The sequence below is a fragment of the Pongo pygmaeus genome, chromosome 10 (assembly GCF_028885625.2).
Source record: "Pongo pygmaeus isolate AG05252 chromosome 10, NHGRI_mPonPyg2-v2.0_pri, whole genome shotgun sequence".
NCBI classification, from domain to species: domain Eukaryota; kingdom Metazoa; phylum Chordata; class Mammalia; order Primates; family Hominidae; genus Pongo; species Pongo pygmaeus.
Genome location: NC_072383.2, coordinates 14,967,302 through 14,988,518, shown reverse-complemented (window position 1 = coordinate 14,988,518; position 21,217 = coordinate 14,967,302). Strand labels below are relative to the sequence as shown.

Sequence of the window (21,217 nt, the reverse complement as noted above, 5' to 3'; positions counted from 1 at the left end):
TTGTGGTCAGGAAATTATGTAGGACCAGCAACAGTGAAAACATAACTCTTGGTTTAGTACTCAGGTTACCTTGAGCAAGCCCCAAATTACAGCAAAAAGGAGTTGATTGATTGGAAAGGGAAGGGGAAGGCAGGCCTGGGGTGCTTACGAAGAGAAATGCCAAGGCTTTGGAGAAGAAAAAGCTAAAATCATGCTTTGTGGGTAGAAAGAAAAGAGAAGAGACACACCTTCCTTTTTTCTTTTATGGTTCCTGTTTATGACTCCACTTTTTATTCAAGCAGCCACACTTCCTCATTTCCCTACGAGGCTCCCTGGAGGTGAGGGTGGAAGGGAACGTGTGAGAAAAGCTGGGGATATATGGTCAAAAATGAATTTGGAAAACACATTTATTGCCTTTGGGTGGAGAAGGGAAGTTTCCATGGGTGCTGCCTACAATTGTCAAATTGTGGCCAAATGGCTCCATTAACAATCAAACTATTATTTGTCACCCGCAGTTTATTGGCAAATTATTTGACACCTCCCTATTTCTTAATGCCATTACTTCCGATTAACGATTGTGAAGGCCTGCCATGATGGTCATTGTACTCAGAAGTAAATTGACTTATGCCTCCTCAGATCATTCCTTAAGCGTTTAATCAGGATTAGTTTCTAAGCCTGACTAAGCCCCAGCCTATCACCGAGCCCCTGGACCACGGTGCCATGATGCTCTAGTATTAAGACTACTTTTAGTGCATATTTGATAGACAGTCTTTTTTTTTTTTGGCTGCATAGTATTTCATGGTGTATATGTACCACAATTTCTTTTTTTTTAATTTTATTATTATTATTATATTTTAAGTTTTAGGGTACATGTGCACAACGTGCAGGTTTGTTACATATGTATACATGTGCCATGTTGGTGTGCTGCACCCATTAACTCGTCATTTAGCATTAGGTATATCTCCTAATGCTATCCCTCCCCCCGCCCCCCACCCCACAACAGGCCCTGGTGTGTGATGTTCCCCTTCCTGTGTCCATGTGTTCTCATTGTTCAATTCCCATCTATGAGTGAGAACATGCGGTGTTTGGTTTTTTGTCCTTGCGATAGTTTGCTGAGAATGATGGTCTCCAGTTTCATCCATGTCCCTACAAAGAACATGAACTCATCATTTTTTATGGCTGCATAGTATTCCATGGTGTATATGTGCCACATTTCCAGTCTATCGTTGTTGCCAGTCTACCACTGATGGGCATTTAGGTTGATTCCGTGTCTTTGCTATTGTGAATAATGCTGCAATGAACATACGTATGCAAGTGTCTTTATGATAGAACAATTTATATTCCTTTGGGTATATGCCCAGTAATGGCATTACTGGGTTGAATGGTATTTCTGTTTTTAACTTTTAAGTTCAGGGATACATGTGCGGGTTTACTATATAGGTAAATGTGTGTCACAGGAGTTATTGTATGAATTATTTCATCACCCAGGTATTAAGCTTAGTACCCATTAATTATTTTTCCTGATTCTCTCTTTCTTCCCTCCATCCTGAAGTAGGCCCCAGTGTCTGTTGTTCCCTTCTATGTGTCCATTAGAAACGTAATGGACTAAAGGATGTGTCTCATCGTTTAGCTCCTACTTATAAGTGAGAACATGCAGTATTTGGTTTTCTGTTCCTATGTTTGCTCAGGATAATGGCCTCCAGCTCCATCCATGTTCCTGCAAAGCACATTATTTTATCCTTTTTTTATGGCTGCATAGTATTTCATGCTGTTTATGTACCACACTTTCTTTATCCAGTCTACCACTGATGGGCCTTTAGGTTGATTCCATGTCTTTGCTATTGTGAGTAGTGCTGCAATGAACATATGTGTGCATGTGTCTTTATGACAGAACAATTTATATTCCTTTGAGTATATGCCCAGTAATGGGATTACTGGGTTGAATGGTATTTCTGTTTTTAGGTCTTTGAGGAATCACCACAATGGTTGAACTAATTTACACTCTCACCGACAGTGTATAAGCATTCCTTTTTCTCTGAAACCTCACCAGCACCTGTTATTTTTTGACATTTTAAATAATAGCCATTTTGACTCATGTGGGATGGTATCTCATTGTGGTTTTGATTTGCATTTTGCTAATTATCAGTGATGTTGAGCTTTTTTTCACATGCTTGTTGGCCACATGTATGTCTTATTTTGAAAAGTGTGATAGACAGTCTTTTTTTTTTTTTTTTTGAGAGAGAATTCCGCTCTTGTTTGTTGCCCAGGCTGAAGTGCAATAGCACAATCTCGGCTCACTGCAACCTCCGCCTCCCAGGTTCAAGCGATTCTCCTGCCCTCCCCTCCCAAGTAGGTGGGATTACAGGCTTGTGTCACCACGCCCGGCTAATTTTGTATTTTTAGTAGAGACGGAGTTGCTCCATGTTGGTCAGCCTGGTCTCAAACTCCTGACCTCAGGTGATCCTCCCTCCTCGGCCTCCCAAAATTCTGGAATTATAGCGGTGAGCCACTGCACCCGGCTGATAGACAATCTTAACATCAAAAAGTAAAATGTTGGCCAGGCACGGTGGCTCATGCCTGCAATCCCAGCACTTTGGGAGGCCGAGGCAGGCGGATCACCTGGTTGGGAGTTCGAGACCAGCCTGACCAACCTGGAGAAACAATGCCTCTACTAAAAATACAAAATTAGCCGGATGTGATGGTGCATGCCTGTAGTCCCAGCTACTCAGGAGGCTGAGGCAGGAGAATCATTTGAAACCAGGAGGTGGAGGTTGCGGTGAGCTGAGATCTTGCCATTGCACTCTAGCCTGGATGACAGAGGGAAACTCCATCTCAAAAAAAAAAAAAAAGTAAAATGTAGGTCCAATTTGGAACGTTTGCCAACAAATAACCCTGTGTAAATATTTAATCTGAAAACTTTCTAGTCTTTTAATCACTAAAAACTCAATATGTCTAAAACTAAACTCCTGATCCCTCCCAGACATATTGTCCATGTGCTTCCTTTCTTGGTAAATGATACAGCATCCATCCACTGAGACTCAGCCTAAAACCTGAGAGTCTTTCTGGCCTCCTCCCACCTCTCTGATGACTGACCTGAATGTACAGATTCTTCAACCACAGCACATGTGCAGTGGCCTCTCAGACAGAGAAAAGAGCACGTCATATTTTACCATTTCCTTTCTCCATGTCTTATTTCCTTGTTTCTTTCTCTTTCTTCCTAAGTCTTCCTTCCTTTCACAAATATTTCTTGAGTACCCATTATGGGCCAGGCACTACAAGTGCTGAAGACACAGTCTCTGGCCTCAGGGAGCTTCTAGTCTAGGAGCAGGAGCAAGCATGTAAGTTACAGTACAGTGTGACAAGGCGTAAAGAGGGTGTGCTTACAAGCATTGAGCTTGTAGAGGAAGGCATCCCCTGCAACAGAGGCGCTGCTTCCTGAGTCCTAAATAGCAGTTTTGAGATTGCTAGGTGGCTAACAAGAGGGAAAACGCCAGGCAGAAAAAGTAGCATCTGCAAAGTCAAAGGTGTTGACCTAGTTACTGGCAGGTTGGAGAGCTGTATGCAATGGTCTCTGGATCGTGGAATGTACATGTGGGTGATGAGGAAGCTGGATAGGTAGATGGAAACCAGGTCCCGAAGGCCAAGTGGGAAGCAGAACTTTTGGTTTTGTTTTGTTTTTTTGTTTTTGAGACAGAGTTTCGCACTTTTTTGCCCAGGCTGGAGTGCAATGACACAATCTAGGTTCACAGCAACCTCTGCCTCCCGGGTTCAAGCAATTCTCCTGCCTCAGCCTCCCGTGTAGCTGGGATTACAGGCTCACACAATCACGCCTGGCTCATTTTGTATTCTTAGTAGAGACAAGGTTTCTCCATGTTGGCCAGGCTGGTCGCGAACCCCTGACCTCAGGTGATCCATCCTCCTTGGTCTCCCAAAGTGCTGGGATTACAGGTGTGAGCCACTGCGCCCGGCAGCAGAACTTTTAAGAAATAGAAACTATTAAACATTCTTAGCCGACAAGCTAACAAAATCAGTTCACATTTTAGAAATGCTACTCTGGTAGAGAACGAAGAATGGATTAAAGGTCAGAGAAACCTTGAAAAAGTCCTCTTCTATACTTAAACGGCTAGTTGTGTTACCTAAAGTAGCATAGAAATATAGGGATAAAGAGGTAGAGATTGGTGGGAGAGATATTTAGGAGGCTTTGATTAAACGTAAGTTATGAGAAAGAGAAAGGAAGCCAGAATGGATTCAAATTTCAGGCTGGGAGATCACCGAGAGAGAAAACATCACGATGGAGGATATTTCGAATCTCTAGTGCGATGGAATCATTCAGATTGTGTTATCAAGTGTGCTGTGGGGTATTGAAGATAAAGAGGAACCTGTGGGGAGAATGAGGAAAAAGGCAGGTACAGGAGAAGGAGACTGGGGAGGGTGTAGTGTCCCAAAGGCCGTGGGAGGAAAGAGTTTTAAGAATAAGTGGTCATGAGTCCAAGGTTTTCAGAAGTTCATATGACACTAGGACTCAAGGATTTTGTTAGTGACCCAGGCAGAAGCCGCATTGGTATCCTGGAGGTGGAGAGCAGACTGCAGCTGGCTGGAGCAAGGGACAGGAGGAGGAAATACAGGGTGTGAGTGCATTCCTCTTTCCAGAAGGCGAGGCCTGGAACTGTGCCAGTCATGTTCACAGCTCTGTCACCAGCACTCAAAACAGTCCGTGATTCAGTGTGGACACTTTAAACTTTGTAATGATTTCATGAAGGGAGTGAGAGATTCCAGCAATAGCTCCATTGGGTCACAGGATCCAGATGGCTTCTGTAGTTGGTTTATTTTTAGCTATGAGACAATGGAGCATGTTAACTATGCCAAAGGGGGAGAAGCTACTGCCGAGAGAGGGAGCTTTAGGGCACAGGAGCAAGAGGATACAGGAAAGAACAAAGTTCCTAAAGAAGGTGGGAGGGTGAGATCCAGAGCATGGCTCAAAGGATGGAGGTGAACCAGAACAGAGAGACGGGCGTGATGAGTGCAGGGATTGTGTAGGGATGGACCCTACACAAAATTATCAACACCAGACGGAGTCACAGGTGATAGTTTCTACTTTTTCTGCAAAGAATCTAATGTCATATGACATTAGATGAATTAAGCAGGAGACACGGGATAAGGAGCCTGAGAAAGGTGATGTTTTGTTCCACCTGTTAAGGGGAATGGAAGAAGTTGCTGACTAGGGAAAAGAGCCCTATTCTTGTCTGAATTAAGAAGTGGGCTTTGGATGTGAGGGCAATCTGTCTGTGACATCTGTCACCCCATTGACCACCAGGGTTGATTTGGCTCATCTGGCTGGCTAGGTGGGTGACCCCTTCCTCCCTCACTGCTCCATGTGCATCCCTCCTGAAGCTGTGTGCTCAAAGAGGATGACCATCCCTGATAGAGGAGGACCAGTCTTCGGTCAAGGGTATACAACTAGTTGAGCTATCCTGCTAGAACCTCCAAACAAGGTCTCAAGAAGTTGGCGTAAGGTCCAGCTCCAGCCCTGCCCAGATTCCCACCCTGTATGGATGAAGCACTCAGGCTCACCTCTATGATGCTGTAGCTACACCCCCACCTTTGACCTTGCTCTTTGTGTTTTGGGCTTATCCCCCTTGATCGAGGTTCCAGTTTTTCCCCGCTTGGAATAAGGGCAAACTGTAACGGCAGATTTCCCAATTCTAATAGAATGGAAATCTTTAAAAGCAAATGTCTTGAAATTGTTGGATACATAGAAAAAAAAATGCATCACAACTCATTTGAATGGCATTTTTATCATTTATTCCCTTTTCTTCTAGGAGTCTACTATGCAACTGCATACTGGATGCCTACTGAAAAGACAGTACAAGTCAAAAATGTAATGGACAAGAATGGGGACGCCTATGGCTTTTACAATAACTCTGTGAAAACCACAGGCTGGGGCATCCTGGAGATCAGAGCTGGCTATGGCTCTCAAGCCCTGAGCAATGAAATCATCATGTTTGTGGCTGGCTTTTTGGAGGGTTACCTCACTGCCCCGTAAGTATCCCAGTCATGGTGGAGCCACTGCCAGGCAACCCCTGTCCTTCCCATGTTCCATGGGACTCTCATCTTCCTGGCATTGCACATTAGAACTGAAGAGTAGCTGGAGTTCTTCACGTGTGTGATAGAGACGTTATCAGAATTGCATTTTTTATCAGAATTGCATTTTTTATCAGAATTGCATTTTTGCAGGGATGAGGCATGGGACAGGGTCTCACTTTGTTGCGAGGCTGGAGTGCAGTGGCGATCATAGCTTACTGCAACCTTGATCTCCTGGGCTCAAGCAATCCTTCCACCTTAGCCTCCTGAGTAGCTGGGACCACAAGCATGAGCTACTGTGCCCAGCCCAGAATTGCATTTGTTCCTTTAATCAGTACCTGCCTAAAAGGAACAAAACCCCCAAGTGTGGCACTCTTTAATTCTCATGGCACTTACTTCTTAAAAATCTTCCCATCCCATGAAACCATTTTGTTTTATTCTATATATTTTTGCATAGATGGTCTCCCCATGTTGCCCAGGCTGGCCCTAAACGCCTGACCTCAATCCATCCTCCCATCTTTGCCTCCCACAGTGTTGGAATTACAGGTGTGAGCCACCATACCCAGCCATGAAATGATTTTAAAGACAGCAAAGTCATTTCATCCTGCTAGTCACTTGTTGTCTGGTAGAAGGCAAATGAGAGGTGGGGTCACTCCTTGAGAACAACAGAGCAGAGAAGAGTAATTAAAAATAAAAGATTGGTGCATTTATTTCCAGCCATCTTGAAACAATAGCTCCATGTGGGCAGAGATTTTTAAATTGAAATTATAATGAGTCTAAAATAAATGTTTCTTCTAGTTCTACCATTACTTGATTCTAGTGTCCTTGCCTTGCCTTATAAAAGTAACAAGGACGTAATTAATAATAATGCAATCAGGATACATGCCTTTTAGAGAAAAGGTCTTTAAGGAAAATAAAGTTGCAATTTATTTAATCGACTCTCATCCCTCCTCTGATATAAAAAGTATCTTGATAACTTTGCTTGCCTCTTTTATTCTCTGTGACCTAGATTGTTGAGTGCAGTTTAACCAAACTTTACTTGGGCTGTTACTGCCTTAGTCATAGTAAGTGAAATGTCAGCCTTAATCTATTTTGAGTACTGGAGATTGTATCAGATGTTGAATGACTAGTTATTGAGCTCTGGTTGTTCTTTTTTAATACAAACTACAAATTTTTGTTTTTATTTTTATACCCAATTTTTTTTTACCCTACCATACAAATCTCCTTAACAGCGTACTATTCATAGATGTATAAAACTTCATAAACTGAATTAGATTTTTTAAACATGTTTAAAACCATATTATACAGGTAAAAATCTGAACTTCTCCAAATCTTTATCCACTTCTGTTTGCACTGAATTCTGATTCTGTTATTTAAATTGAGTCGCGAGTTTGAAGAAATAATTTGAACCAAAGTTGTGTGAATATAAATAGGTTAGATTAACTCATGAGTGACATATACAATGGGTTATTAATGGAAACTGTGATCTGCAGAAAGCAGCTCTAATCTCTGAGAATGTTCTGAGAATGCACATTTTTCCCTCGGATATTTCTGTTGGTGTTACTGTTAGAGCTCACAGATATTTAGAGGGCTTTGACAAAGGTGGCACCTCTGATATTCTTATGTCTCATAAAAAAATAAGCTTTAACATCTCATAGCAGCCACTTTTGAAGGTGGCTTTATCATTTTGCCTTCATTTTTTAGATAAAGCATTGACCTATTCTTGAGTAACTTTATCCACTAACCAAAAAAATCTATAGAAAAAGAAGCCATTCTAATAATAACTTTTTAAAAACACTTCTGTATTAGAGTAAAAATTGTTTGTTTGTTTTGAGTTAGAGTCTCTTTCTGTCGCCCAGGCTGGAGTGCAGTGGCACAATCTCGGCTCACTGCAACCTCTGCCTCTCGGATTCAAGCAATTCTTGAGCTTCAGCCTCTCTAGTAGCTGGGACTACAGGTGCACGCCAACATACCCAGCTAATTTTTGTATTTTTAGTAGAGATGGGGTTTCACCACATTGGCCAGGCTTGTCTCGAACTCCTGACCTCGTGATCCTCCCACCTTGTCCTCCCAAAGTGCTGGGATTACAGGCATGAACCACCACGCCAGGCCTATATTAAAGCACAAATTTTATTTATTTATTTATTTTAAGACAGGGCCTTGCTCTGTTACCAGGCTGGAGTGCAGTGGCACAATCATGGCTCACTGCAGCCTTGACCTCCTGAGCTTAAGAGATCTTCCCACCTCAGCTTCCACAGTAGTTGAGCCTATAGGTATGGGCCACCACATTCAAATAATTTTTTTTTTTTTTTTGAGACAGAGTTTCACTCTTGTTGCCCAGGCTAGAGTGCAATGGCGTGATCTTGGTTCACTGCAACCTCCGCCTCCCGGGTTCAAGTGATTCTTCTGCCTCAGCCTCTGGTGTAGATGGTATTACAGGCATGAGCCACCACGCCCGGATAATTTTGTATTTTTAGTAGAGACGGGGTTTCTCCGTGTTGGTCAGGCTGGTCTCGAACTCCTGACCTCAGATGATCCACCTGCCTTGGCCTCCCAAAGTGCTGGGGTTACAGGCGTGAGCCACCGCGCCCAGCCTTATTTATTATTTTTAGTAGAGATGAGGTCTCACTATGTTTCCCAGGCTGGTAATTTTGTTTCTTAAAAAAAGACACTCGGCTATACTATTCAGGAACTGTTTTCTTGTTTAATTTGCCTTTTTGCCATGTCCTTTCAAAGAAAAGTTGACATGTATAAGTCAGCCTTTGAAAATTTTAAAAACAAACAAAAAGACTTGTTGCAAATTGTGATGCAGGCTTTGAGGATCTGAGTCTGCCTTCCCTTCAGACCAGTAGCAGCAGCCCAAGGGCGAATGATCAGGAGTAGGGCAGAGATAGCTCTAGAATCTCTAAAACTATGTCCTTAAGGAAAAGCTGGGTCACTCTTGCTAGCAACTCTACTGCAGAGAACAACCTCAAAAGAGCTTGTTAGCCATAAGTACAGAGTACAAGAGAGAAAAGCACCCCAGTGGCCAGAAAAGTCAAAGAAGGCTCTGTGGAAGAAGTGAGTTGTAGGCCTGGTGCTTGATAGAAGAGAACCACTGGGTTTGGCTAGGAAGAGGGATAAAGTCATTCTGAGCAGAATGTAATGGAACAGAGTACTGAAAAAAGGTGCTGAGTCTGAAATGATTACGCTGCATTTACAAGGAGTGAGGAGTGGATGGGCACGGTGGCTCACGCCTGTAATCCCAACACTTTGGGAGGCCGAGGTGGGAGGATCACCTGAGGTCAGGAGTTCGAGACCAGCCTGGCCAACATGGCAAAACCCCGCCTCTACTAAAAACAGCCTGGCGTAGTGGTATGCATCTGTAATCCCAGCTACTTGGGAGGCTGAGGAAGGAGAATCGCTCCAACCAGGAGGCGGAGGTTGCAGTGAGCTGAGATTGTGCCATTGCACTCCAGCCTGGGCAACAAGACTGAAACTCCATCTCAAAAAAAAAAACAAAAACAAGCAGCGAGGAGTGGAAGCTCCAGTTGAACAATCGAAGGACAGTGGGTTTCAAAAGGCAAATGGGGGCCATGTGTGGAAGGCCTTGGATGGACGTGCTCCCAACAGTCCTTCTCTACTCGGAGCACAGAGTGCCCGAGGTTTCTTAAATATGAAAGATGACCTCTCTGTCGTGTCTGTCTAGTGTTTGTGACTGTGGTCATTTTCCCACCCTTCTCAAAGAGGAGCTTCCCATATATGTGGTACCAAGAGCCTGAGAGGACCTCTGCTCTGCAGTCTTTGATGCAGCTCAAAGGCCATCTCAAATGCTGTCTTCTTGATGAAGCTTTTTAAGATTTCATTCCCACTGGATTAGTGCTCTGCAGTCTTTGACGCAGCTCAAAGGCCATCTCAAATGCTGTCTTCTTGATGAAGCTTTTTAAGATTTCATTCCCACTGGATTAGAGCTCCATCTCTCTCCTCTACTACCTGTTAGTGCCTTGACAGCCACCCTATTTTGTTAATCTTTATATACCCCAGATGTCTGGCATAGTGCTTTGCTCCCAGCTGTTACTTAATTACATGCTAATTAGGTTTAATGGAATTCTATTGTTCCAGTTCTATTAGAAACAAATTCTAAGTATGAGGTATATTTCCATGTAATGGAGTGTGACAGTAGCAGCCTTGACCAAACTGAAGATTCTTCCTCTGATTTTTCACTCTATAGGACGGTTCCCTAAGAGTTACAGATTCAGCCTTTGATGTCTCATGAATGATAAAAAGACTGTTAAATAATCATGGATCGATTTTTAATAAAATGAGACATGAAACCTATCTGGAAGGCATGGTGATAAGGGTATGGGGACCTGGTCTGCTCTAGTTTTTAATAAAGCAGCTGATCTCTTGTGTTGTTCACACGGCTGCTGAAACTCCCTCCTCTGGTATTACACAGTTTGAATGAGTCAGCTCAGCACAACAAACACTTGTTTTGCTACTTTGTTCCTGGCACTAAGGATAGGAAGAAACGTAGGGAGTTGGGTTCCTGACTATATTCTTCAAAGGCAACTCCTTTTACTTACATTAATATGTTGAGATAACATTGCTAAGACAGTGATGAAAAGAGGTTCTAGTAAGGCCATGGCACAATTAGAGAAAGTAGTCAACCGTGGGACCTCCTTTGTGCTTGGTGTTACCTCTTTTGCTCCGTTTGGTGTTAGAAACTGAATATGCTTCCAGGTCCAGACTGTGGGCAAAGCAAACTCAGACACAGCCTCACCCTCAAAATTTCTTCTTCTTCGTCTTTTTTTTTTTTTTTTTTTTGAGATGGAGTCTCCCTTTGTTACCCAGGCTGGAGTGCAGTGGCACAATCTCGGCTTACTGCAACTTCCGCCTCCCAGGTTCAAGCGATTCTCTAGGCTCAGCCTCCTGAATAGCTGGGATTACAGGCATGCACCACCACTCCCAGCTATTTTTGAATTTTTAGTAGAGACAGGGTTTCCACCATGTTGGCCAGGCTGGTCTCGAACTCCTGACCTCAGGCGATCCGTCTGCTTCAGCCTCCCAAAAGGCTGGGATTACAGGCGTGAGCCACCACGCCCAGCCCACCCTCAAAAATTTCTAATGATGTATCAAATTGTAATTATTTGTAACTTAAAATTGACCACAAAATACCAATGACGATGATAACCAGCACTTACGTACCATTTACAATGTGTCAGACTGTTCAAAGCATTTGACATATGTTGTGTTATTTAATCCACAATACCATGAGGTATGTATCATTATAATCTTCATATTATTTATATGAAAACTTGGGAAGTTAGGTAACTAGCTGAAAGTCACGATGCTTGTGAGTAGGAGCCAGGATTGGAAAGGAGGCTGTCTAGCCCCAGAGTTTGCATGCACATGCCCCGCTACCACAGACAAATGAATTCATCACCGGGAAATACTAAAGGAGCCCAATATGGTCTCTGACTCAGGGAGTCCAAACAGGAGAGCGTAGGAGGTAGTACATGACAGGTGCTAAATGATGTGTTATTGCCATCATGCAAAAAGATTCTGGGAAAGATGGGTGTGCACATGTCTTTCTGATTCTCAACATGTAGAAGAGGTGTTGAAGAGGTAAATGTGAGCAAAATCTCAGCCAAATTAGCAGGAAACTTACTGACTTTACACACTGCAGGAGCTGAAACTAAACCTAACTCACCCATGAGGTTGACACTAGTGTTGCCTCTGATGAGAATTCAGAAGCATGGAGAAGTTGGGAATCCTGCTTTTAGTAAGATATAGCTTAGAAGTAGTAGAGTCAAGCTTTAAACTCAGAGCTCAAAGCCTGGATTCTTTAATGTTACACTACATTGCTCTGCCACACAGAAGTGTAGGGTCCCAGGCCCAGGGATCAGGGAAGGGCCTCAACCTGAAGAAACTGCAAGAAGATCGTATTCCTTGGAGCCCCTGTGTGTGGCAGGACTGGCTGAGGCCCCTACTTCTCATCTCAAGGTGGAGGTTTCTCTCCCCTTGTACTGAATGTCAGAATCAAAAAAGCTAGTCTCCACACACACACACACACACACACACACACACACAAAAAGCCAGGCGCAGTGGCTCACACCTGTAATCCCAGCACTTTGGGAGGCCAAGGCAGGCGGATCACCTGAGGTCAGGAGTTCAAAACCAGCCTGACCACCATGGTGAAACCCCATGTCTACTGAAAATACAAAATTATCCGGGTGTGGTGGCACACGCCTGTAATCCTACCTACTTGGGAGGCTAAGGCAGCAGAATTGCTTGATTCTCAGTGGCAAAAATTGCAGTGAGCTGAGATCACACCACTGCACTCCAGCCTGGGTGACAGAGCTAGACTCCATCTGAAAAAAAGAAAAAAGAAAAAACAGAAACCAGAAGAAAAATTTTAATAATTCTGGCTCAGTTACCTTCCTGTATTTCCATCTGTCTTGTATATGGTTATATAGTAGACATCCTCAGCAATGACACTCAAGTCAGGATTAATGTTCCTCTGTTAAAGGATTTTCTAGGCAATATTGACATTTTGGGTTGGATTATTCTTTGCTGTGGTAAGCTGTTCTGTACCTTGTGGGATCTTTAGCAGCATCTGTGGCCTCTACCCAGTAGCTACCAGTTGCACCTTCTCCCTCACTCAGTGTGACAACCAAAAATGTCTCCAGAAATGCTCCCTATGGGGAAAAATCAAGCCAGTTGAGAACTACTGCCTTATCTTGAAATAGACTGAAAAATGTGGGGGATCTAGAACTCTGGGTGGAGCTAGGCAGGGTGCAGTGATGGAAGACTTTGGATAAAAAGTATGAATTTTTTGTCTCTTTACCTGAGTGAGCATTGTAAGTGAAGAGCCAACAAGTTATTGGTTTCCAATAAATAAAACTATTTTCATATAACTGGTTTTTGTTTTTTGTTTTTTTGAGACAGAACCTCGCTCTGTTGCCCAGGCTAGAGTGCGGTGTCATCATCTCTGCTCACTGCAACCTCAGCATCCTGGGTTCAAGCAATTCTTGTGCCTCAACCACTTGAGTGCTGGGGTTACAGGCATGTGCCACCATGCCTGGCTTTTTGTATTTTTAGTAGAAACAGGGTTTTGCCATGTTGCCAAGGCTGGTCTTGAACTCCTGATCTCAAGCAATCTGCCAGCCTCGACTTCCCAAACTGCTGGAATTAGAGGTGTGAGCCACCGTGCTGGCCTTCATATAATTCATTTTAAGAGCATGAGGCCAGGACAGAGGATCCCTTTCTTGTCACCCACACACTTGTCTAGCTTTATTGCTGTTCTTGCTCTTGTATTTAGAGGTGGTAGAAAGTAACCGAATGGATCAAAGCAGAGGTATGTGACAGCATAAACTGTATGTAAATAATAGTTAAATGTGATGATTCAATTTAATATAGATACACAGGGAATTGGAAGAAAAAATTCTCATGAGGTAAAGTTTATTAAATTCCAGGACCACAAAATAAAAAAATTTCAAAGGATCATAATGTCATGTACTTCACCAGCAATAAAACTATTCTCAGTTTATTAGTTTCAGTTCTGGAAATGACTAGATAAAGAATATCTAAAGTTTCAAAGTGTAGGAGCCAAATTCCCATTCTTGGAATCCAGAATGGCCTCCAATTCTGAACTCCCGACATCAGTGAAAAGCATCAGATAAAAACCAGAGCGAGGACTTTAGGTAAATATTCAGTCCAGAGGGGGCAGGGACTTCATCTTTGCTCTAAACTTACAGCAAATTATAGGGAAAATATGTAGAAAGAAAACCTCATAGTAACACAGCTGGGCTCCAGAACAAGATTAAATGTCTCTTCTACCAGAAATTGAACAGAAAACAAAGTGATAAAATATGAATCTGCTGGCCCTTGGCCTGAAGCCAGCAGAGGCAGCCACCTGCTGATGGGTGACGGCCTCAAGGCTCTGAGTGAGCTGAGTCAAGGCTGGGAGCCAGAAGTAACCTTGATGCTTTTAACTCCTTGTAGAAAGGAGGCCACAAAGTAGTGTTGGTGATGTAAGTCCTAGCCTACAGGTTTATAAGAAATGGTAAGCTTGGGGGTAGGGGGTGGGGAGGCAGCGGCAACCAAAAGCCAAAGCATTCACAGCTGGTTTAGTTATTTACAAATATCACTGCAATGTTCCATAGGATGGAAGTCCCAAAAAGGCACTGTAAGACCTGGTTCCTAGGACTCAGATGGAGGCATTTGGACAGGGAAGGAGGGAGGGAGAGAGGGAGAGAGACAGAGAGGGGGGAAAGAAAAATGCCTACACACCAAAGTTCCAAAATCCACACAAAGAAATTGAAAGACAGTTAACAAAATCAACAATATGAATATACTCCAGATTAATTTTTAGAATGGTTTAACAAAGACTTTAAATTTGCATAGGGTGCTTTAAGTTATAAATGAAAGAAAACTTGGAGAATTTATTAAACAAGGAGTAAGAAGTAAGAAGACGATTTTTTAAAGAACTTGTTAAAATATAAAAGAAAATTATATAAGTTAATTTTTAAAAATCTCAATACATAGACAAACCCTAGACTAGATACAATCAGAGAAAAAATTCTGAATCCGATATTAGTATTGAGGGATTTATACGATACACAGCCCAAAGAGATAAAGGGGTAAAAATTATGAAAAAACTGTTACTAGACATAGCAATTAGACTGAGAAACTTTGATATAGACCTATTAGGAGTTTCAGAAAAAGAGACTAGAGGCAACTGCAGACAAGCAATAATTGACAAGGTAATTGCTGAGAATTTATCAAAATGGAAAAAACGGGCCCAGTGCAGTGGCTCACTCCTATAATCCCAGTACTTTGGGAGGCTGAGGTGGGTGGATCACCTGAGGTCAGGAGTTCAAGATCAGCCTGGCCAATATGGCAAAACCCCATCTCTACTAAAAATACAAAAATTAGCCAGGCATGGTGGCAAACACCAGTAGTCCCAGCTACTTGGGAGGCTGAGGCAGGAGAATTCCTTCAACTTGGGAGGTGGCGGTTGCCGTGAACCAAGATCGCACTGCAGCCCTCCAGCCTGGGTGACAGAACAACACTCCGTCTCAAAAAAACAAACAAACAAACAAACAAAAAAACATAAGTCCTTAATTGGAAGACACAGCCTTTTAAATTGCTATAATGCAGCAGATTAGACTGCAGACAATTGAAGATAAAGGGAACAATCTTAAAAGCTATTAGAAAGGAAAGACATTAACTACAAAGGAATTTCAGCTAGGAAGCATTTGCTGATCATCAGCAATAGTAACAGAAGATACCAAGATATTATCTTAAAAGTATTGAGGAGAAATATCTTACTAGAATGTTATAACCATTTAAATTATCCAAGAGTAGGGGCAAAATAAGAATATGTTCAGATACATAAATTAAAACAGTTTACCACCCAAAGACTTCTATTAAACTGTTAGCAGATATACTTTAGCAAGTATAATAGGAGGAAAAGTGTGGTATATAAGGAACAATCGTTAATACAAGAAACAAAAAATTAATACAATTTAATTGTAAAGGTTAAAAAGAAAATAATTTTTATTTTTTTTCCTGAGATGGAGTCTTGCTCTGTTGCCCAGGCTAGAATGCAATGGCATGATCTTGGCTCACTGCAAACTCCACCTCCCAGGTTTAAGCGATTCTCCTTCCTCAGCCTCCCGAGTAGCTTGGATTACAGGTGCACACCTCCAGGCCCGGCTAATTTTTGTATGTGTGTATTTTTAGTAGAGATGGGGTTTCACCATGTTGGCCAGGCTGTTCTCAAACTCCTGACCTCGTGATCCGCCCACCTCAGCCTCCCAAAATGCTGGGATTACAGGTGTGAACCATTGCTCTCGGCCTAAGAAAATAATTTTTTAATCAAAATTTTTAATTAAAAAGGTAAAACTAAATCTTTGAACAATAACATGATGGAGGATGTCAATGGGTAGTTAAAATTTGCTAAAATACGCTTTATGTTTGGAGGAAGAGAGAAATATAAAACTCATTTAGACTTTATAAGAAAATACTAGTTATATCTTTTTAATATTAAGAATAAAAATACATTCTATAGATTTTATATCAGCAGAACTGAAAAGAAAATAACAAAAGTATTATCTAAACAAAGAAAACATGAAAGAGGGGATAAATAAAGGGATAGTAAATGGAAAACAGAAAAGATTATAGAAATAAATCCAAGAATATTAAAATCCCAGTAAATATAAGTGGATTATTTTAATCAATTAAAAATATTAACTGTACACCATATGAGACATTTTTAATTTTTTTAAGTTTTAAAATAAAGAATCGCTGCAAGCTCCACCTCCCGGGTTCACGCCATTCTCCTGCCTCAGCCTCCTGAGTAGCTGGGACTACAGGCACCCTCCACCATGCCTGGCTAATTTTTTCCAGTTTTAGTACAGACGGGGTTTCACCATGTTAGCCAGGATGGTCTCTATCTCCTGACCTCGTGATCCACCCGCCTCAGCCTCCCAAAGTGCTGGGATTACAGGCGTGAGCCACCGCGCCCAGCCAGTATGATCTTTTTTAGAGTGCGTTGCGAACATGATAAATAATTCTATACATTATTTATGGTTAAATGTATATGTAGTAATTGCATAAAAACATGCATGGGAATAATCAGATTCAAGACTGAAGTTATTACCTCTTAGGAGAAGGGAAAAGAATTAGCATCAGGAAGTGCACACAGGGGCTTCGACTCAAATTTTTTGTTTGATTTTTTAAATATATGTGGCAAATATGGCAAAATATAATAACTTAATAAAGTTGAGTGGTGAATACTTGGGGTGTTTTCAATATTCTATCCTTTTCTATATGTTGTAAATATTTCCCAATTTGAAACTGTGCATTTATTAAGGAAAAAAAAGATAGTAGGGAGAGTCTGTAATAAGGGACATCCTAGTTAGCCAAATGATTGAATAATTTACTGTGATGGAGAAATCCAAGAAGAAAAATATAAATGTAATAATTTTCATGTATCATTTCAGACACATGAATGACCACTACACAAACCTCTACCCACAGCTGATCAGGAAACCTTCCATCATGGATAAAGTGCAGGATTTTATGGAGTACGTATAATAGCTTTTCTCTTTTCATTGTTTTTAATGTTGCAGGCACTGAATCTGTAATTTCAAGCAGCAATTTTTTCTTTGCCAATTTCTTTTTAATCTCTTTAGCAGGACTCTAGAGTTATTCTTGTAGTAGGGTATAGCACTTTTTGGTAATGGCATGAAAACTGGTTGCAAACAACATGCTCTCTAATTTCAGCTCTTTCAAAGGTTGAGTTGAATATTGCATACTCAATTGCTAACACAGTTAGAGGAACATCACCAGTGTGAAGTACCAGTGTTAAGTCTCTTCCTCATGGAGGCCCTTCTACTTCTTGCAGGGATCCCCTCTCCTCGCTCTTTAAGGTGTTTCCTTTTCACGAGCCTGCTTACTAATCCTAGCTGAGGTCTTCAATAATATCTGAAGTTATAATTCTTAACACCCTCTGAGAATATTTCCATTTTAATAAAGTTTTCTAAGACTAAAATTTTAAATGTGTTTACATTTGTGGGATGACAGGAGATTAATTTGGGGACAGAAAGGCTCTTGGGTTGGCCCTCCAAACTGCACTCTAAGCAACCTCTTCATGAAATGCTAAAAGTCCCATAGAGCTTCAGTTAAAAACCATTGGGCTAGATCCCACGAAGCAATGACATTATTCTAAGATTGATCTAGTGATAGCCTGAACAAGTCAGAAATAGTTTTCAGTATACAAAGTTATATCAGATCATCCCATGAAAGTTCAGAGAACTGGAAGAAGAATGAAAGGACCATTAAAAAATGACATTTTTGCTACCATGCTAGGACAGAGGCATTGAAGCAGTTACTAATAACAACTGAAACGGAATGAATCATAAGCTATGCAAATGATCTGAGAGAAACACAAACAGATATAAACCACCTTGTCTTCAGATTTTTGTCCCGTTGTTTAACTTTACTACTTCTACAACTAAAAGTAAGGTTATTGACTTAGTGAAACATTGTAGTTTTACACAAAATGCATTTGGATAGTCTCTCCTTGACATGTTTAGGCCTCGTATCACAGTTAGGTCACTATCACACTTGTGCTTTTGTTCTAGATACAGCACAGAAGAAGCTGTGGAAGAAGAATCATAACCCTAGGGAGAAATTAAAAATCAGTTAGAATTTGCCCTGAAGTCCTTTGAGTGACTGGAGTGTTACAGGATCTAGAATTTAAATCACATTAGCATAAGTGTCTGAGTATATAATCTCTCAATGCCTGGTTTGATTTAGCTTTGAATGAGCAACTGTTGAGACTGTAGTGCAAATCTAATTTCTCTTCCAGGAAGCAAGATAAGTGGACCCGGAAAAATATCAAAGAATACAAGACTGACTCATTTTGGAGACATACAGGCTATGTGATGGCACAAATAGATGGCCTCTATGTGGGAGCAAAGAAGAGGGCTATATTAGAAGGGACAAAGGTAGGATTCTAAACATGCTTCTCAGAACTTATACAGTATGGTAAGAATATAGAATGTTATCTTTAAAATAACATTCCAATTTAGAAGCGGATCAAAGTAGAACTACAGTATAAACTCCTTACAGAAAAGAACTGTTATAGCTTTCATATTGTAGCACCTAACTTACAAAATTACAAGCCCAAAACACAAATAAGCCAACTTGTTTCTGTGTGTTTTCAATCTTCCATAATACTGGGCTCAGGATTAGGTTAAAAAGCATAGTATGAATGTACTGGGTTTTTAACTAATCTGATAAAACTAGTGTTTTAGACTGCATGCTCATTAAGACAAGATGTTCAAGTATACAAGTTCTATGTTCCCACACTCCACAACATTCACATAAACACATATCCATACAAACACATATACATTGTAATTCTGGGGGAAAGCTTTACTGAATCACTGAGGCTTCCAATGTACCATTTGATATACTTCCAAAAATTATGGATATTTTATTTCCTGTGATAATATATGTATAAATGAAAAATGTATATTATATAACTGTCTTTTGGTCTATTTTGCCAGTATATATGTATATAATCTGTATATTATATAACATATTACATTTATTATGTTTTGTCTATTTTGCTAGTATTATATATAAAATATGTATATTATATAACTCTCTTTTTGCCTATTTTGACCAGTGTGTGTATATCTATAAAATTAAGTGCATAGCTTTTCTTTGAACCTTTTGTGTATTTTGTCCAGTGTGTGTATATATATGTATATATATGTATATATGTATATATACGTATATATATGTATATACGTATATATATGTATATATATGTACATGTCTGTGTATATATGTGTGTATATATATGTGTATATACATATATATATTGATAAATGTCAAAACAATAATACCCAGTGAAAGCAATGAGTTACAGAAAAATGCATACAGGAAGACTCTAACTTTTTTTTTTTTTGAGTCAGAGTCTTGCTCTGTCACCCAGGCTGGAGTGCAGTGGCATGATCTTGGCTCACTGCAACCTCTGCCTCCTGGGTTCAGGTGATTCTCCTGCCTCATCCTCCCAAGTAGCTAGGATTACAGACTTGAGCCACCACACCCAACTAATTTTTGTATTTTTAGTAGAGATGAGGTTTCACCATGTTGGCCAGGCTAGTCTCGAACTCCTGACCTCAAAAGATCCATCCGCCTCAGCCTCCCAAAGTGCTGGGATTACAGGTATGAGCCATTGCACCCAGCCCATACAATATGAATGCATTTGTGCAAATCCAAAAAAGGTAGATTTTTAAAAATATATCTTAAAAATATATATAGATGATAAATATATTATATATAGATGATAAATAATAGAGAGGCAGGTAATGAGCTATACAAAATTTAGCATAGTGGTGACCACTGGCAGGAAAGGAGAGAAATGAGATTGGAGACTTCCAAGGCACTGCTAATGTTCCATTTCGTAAACTGTGAGTTGACTACATCAGTGTTTACTTATTTTTCCTTAAATGGTATGTATACATCTTTATTCTTTCAGATGTGTAATATCATCTGTCCTCACTCTTCTAAGCAGCATTCCAATGTATGGATGTATTATACAGTATAACAAAAGAAATGCAAATATCAATTACAATGGGATACTGTTTTGCACCTATGAGATTGGAAATAAACTAAATGTTTAATATGTTGTTGAGGATGGAAGAGTTTTATTTATTTATTTATTTAGAGACAGAGTCTTGCGCTATCGCCTAGGCTGGAGGGCAGTGGCTTGATCTCAGCTGCAACCTCTGCCTCCTGGGCTCAAGCAAGTCTCGTGCCTCAGCCTCTTGAGTAGCTGGGATTACAAGCATGTGCCACCACGCCCGGCTAATTTTTGTATTTTTAATAGAGATGGGGTTTCACCATGTTAGCCAGGCTGGTCTCAAACTCCTGACCTCAGGTGATTCACTGGACTCGGCCTCCCAAAATGCTGGGATTACAGGCATAAGCCACTGTGCCCGACCAGAAGAGTATAATTTAAACAATTCGTGTGAGGACAATTTGGCAATATCTATTAAAATCTAAATCACTTCTAGGAATTTATCCTACACATAGACTCAAACACAAGCAAAATGAAGCGTCCAAGATTAATTATTGTGGCATTGTTTACAATAGCAAAAGACTAGAAACCACTTGAAAATTCATCAAAAAAGCCTAGTTAAAAATATTATAAAACATCCATACATTGGAATGCTGCTTAGAAGAGTGAAGACAGGCCGGGTGCAGTGGCTCACACCTGCAATCCCAGCACTTTGGGAGGCAAGGCGGGTGGATCACCTGAGGTCAGGAGTTCTAGACCAGCCCAGCCAACATGGTGAGACCCCATCTCTACAAAAAACTACAAAAATTAGCTGGGCATGGTGGCAGGCACCTGTAATCCCAGCTATTTGGGAGGCCAAGGCAGGAGAATTGCTTGAACCCAGGATGCGGAGGTTGCAGTGAGCTGAGATCGCGCCATTGCACTCCTGCCTGGGCAACAAGAGTGAAACTCTGTCTCAAAAATAAATAAATAAATAAATAAAAATTAAAAAAAGAAGAGTGAGGACAATTTTTACATCCAATATAAAAATATCCCCAAAACATTAAATGAAAGATATTAAGACAAAAAAAATCA

General features: G+C 40.9%; 1 protein-coding gene across 1 annotated transcript in view; it reads left to right on the top strand.

Moving 5' to 3' along the window:
- Window positions 1–21,217, top strand: part of PLBD1 (phospholipase B domain containing 1) — a 65,509-nt gene that overhangs the window by 9,594 nt on the left and 34,698 nt on the right. Inside the window, exons 2-4 of the mRNA XM_054444578.2 lie at window positions 5,799–6,018; window positions 17,049–17,132; window positions 18,419–18,557. Of these exons, the coding sequence (XP_054300553.1) occupies window positions 5,799–6,018; window positions 17,049–17,132; window positions 18,419–18,557 (443 nt within the window). The remainder of the gene's footprint in view (window positions 1–5,798; window positions 6,019–17,048; window positions 17,133–18,418; window positions 18,558–21,217) is intronic.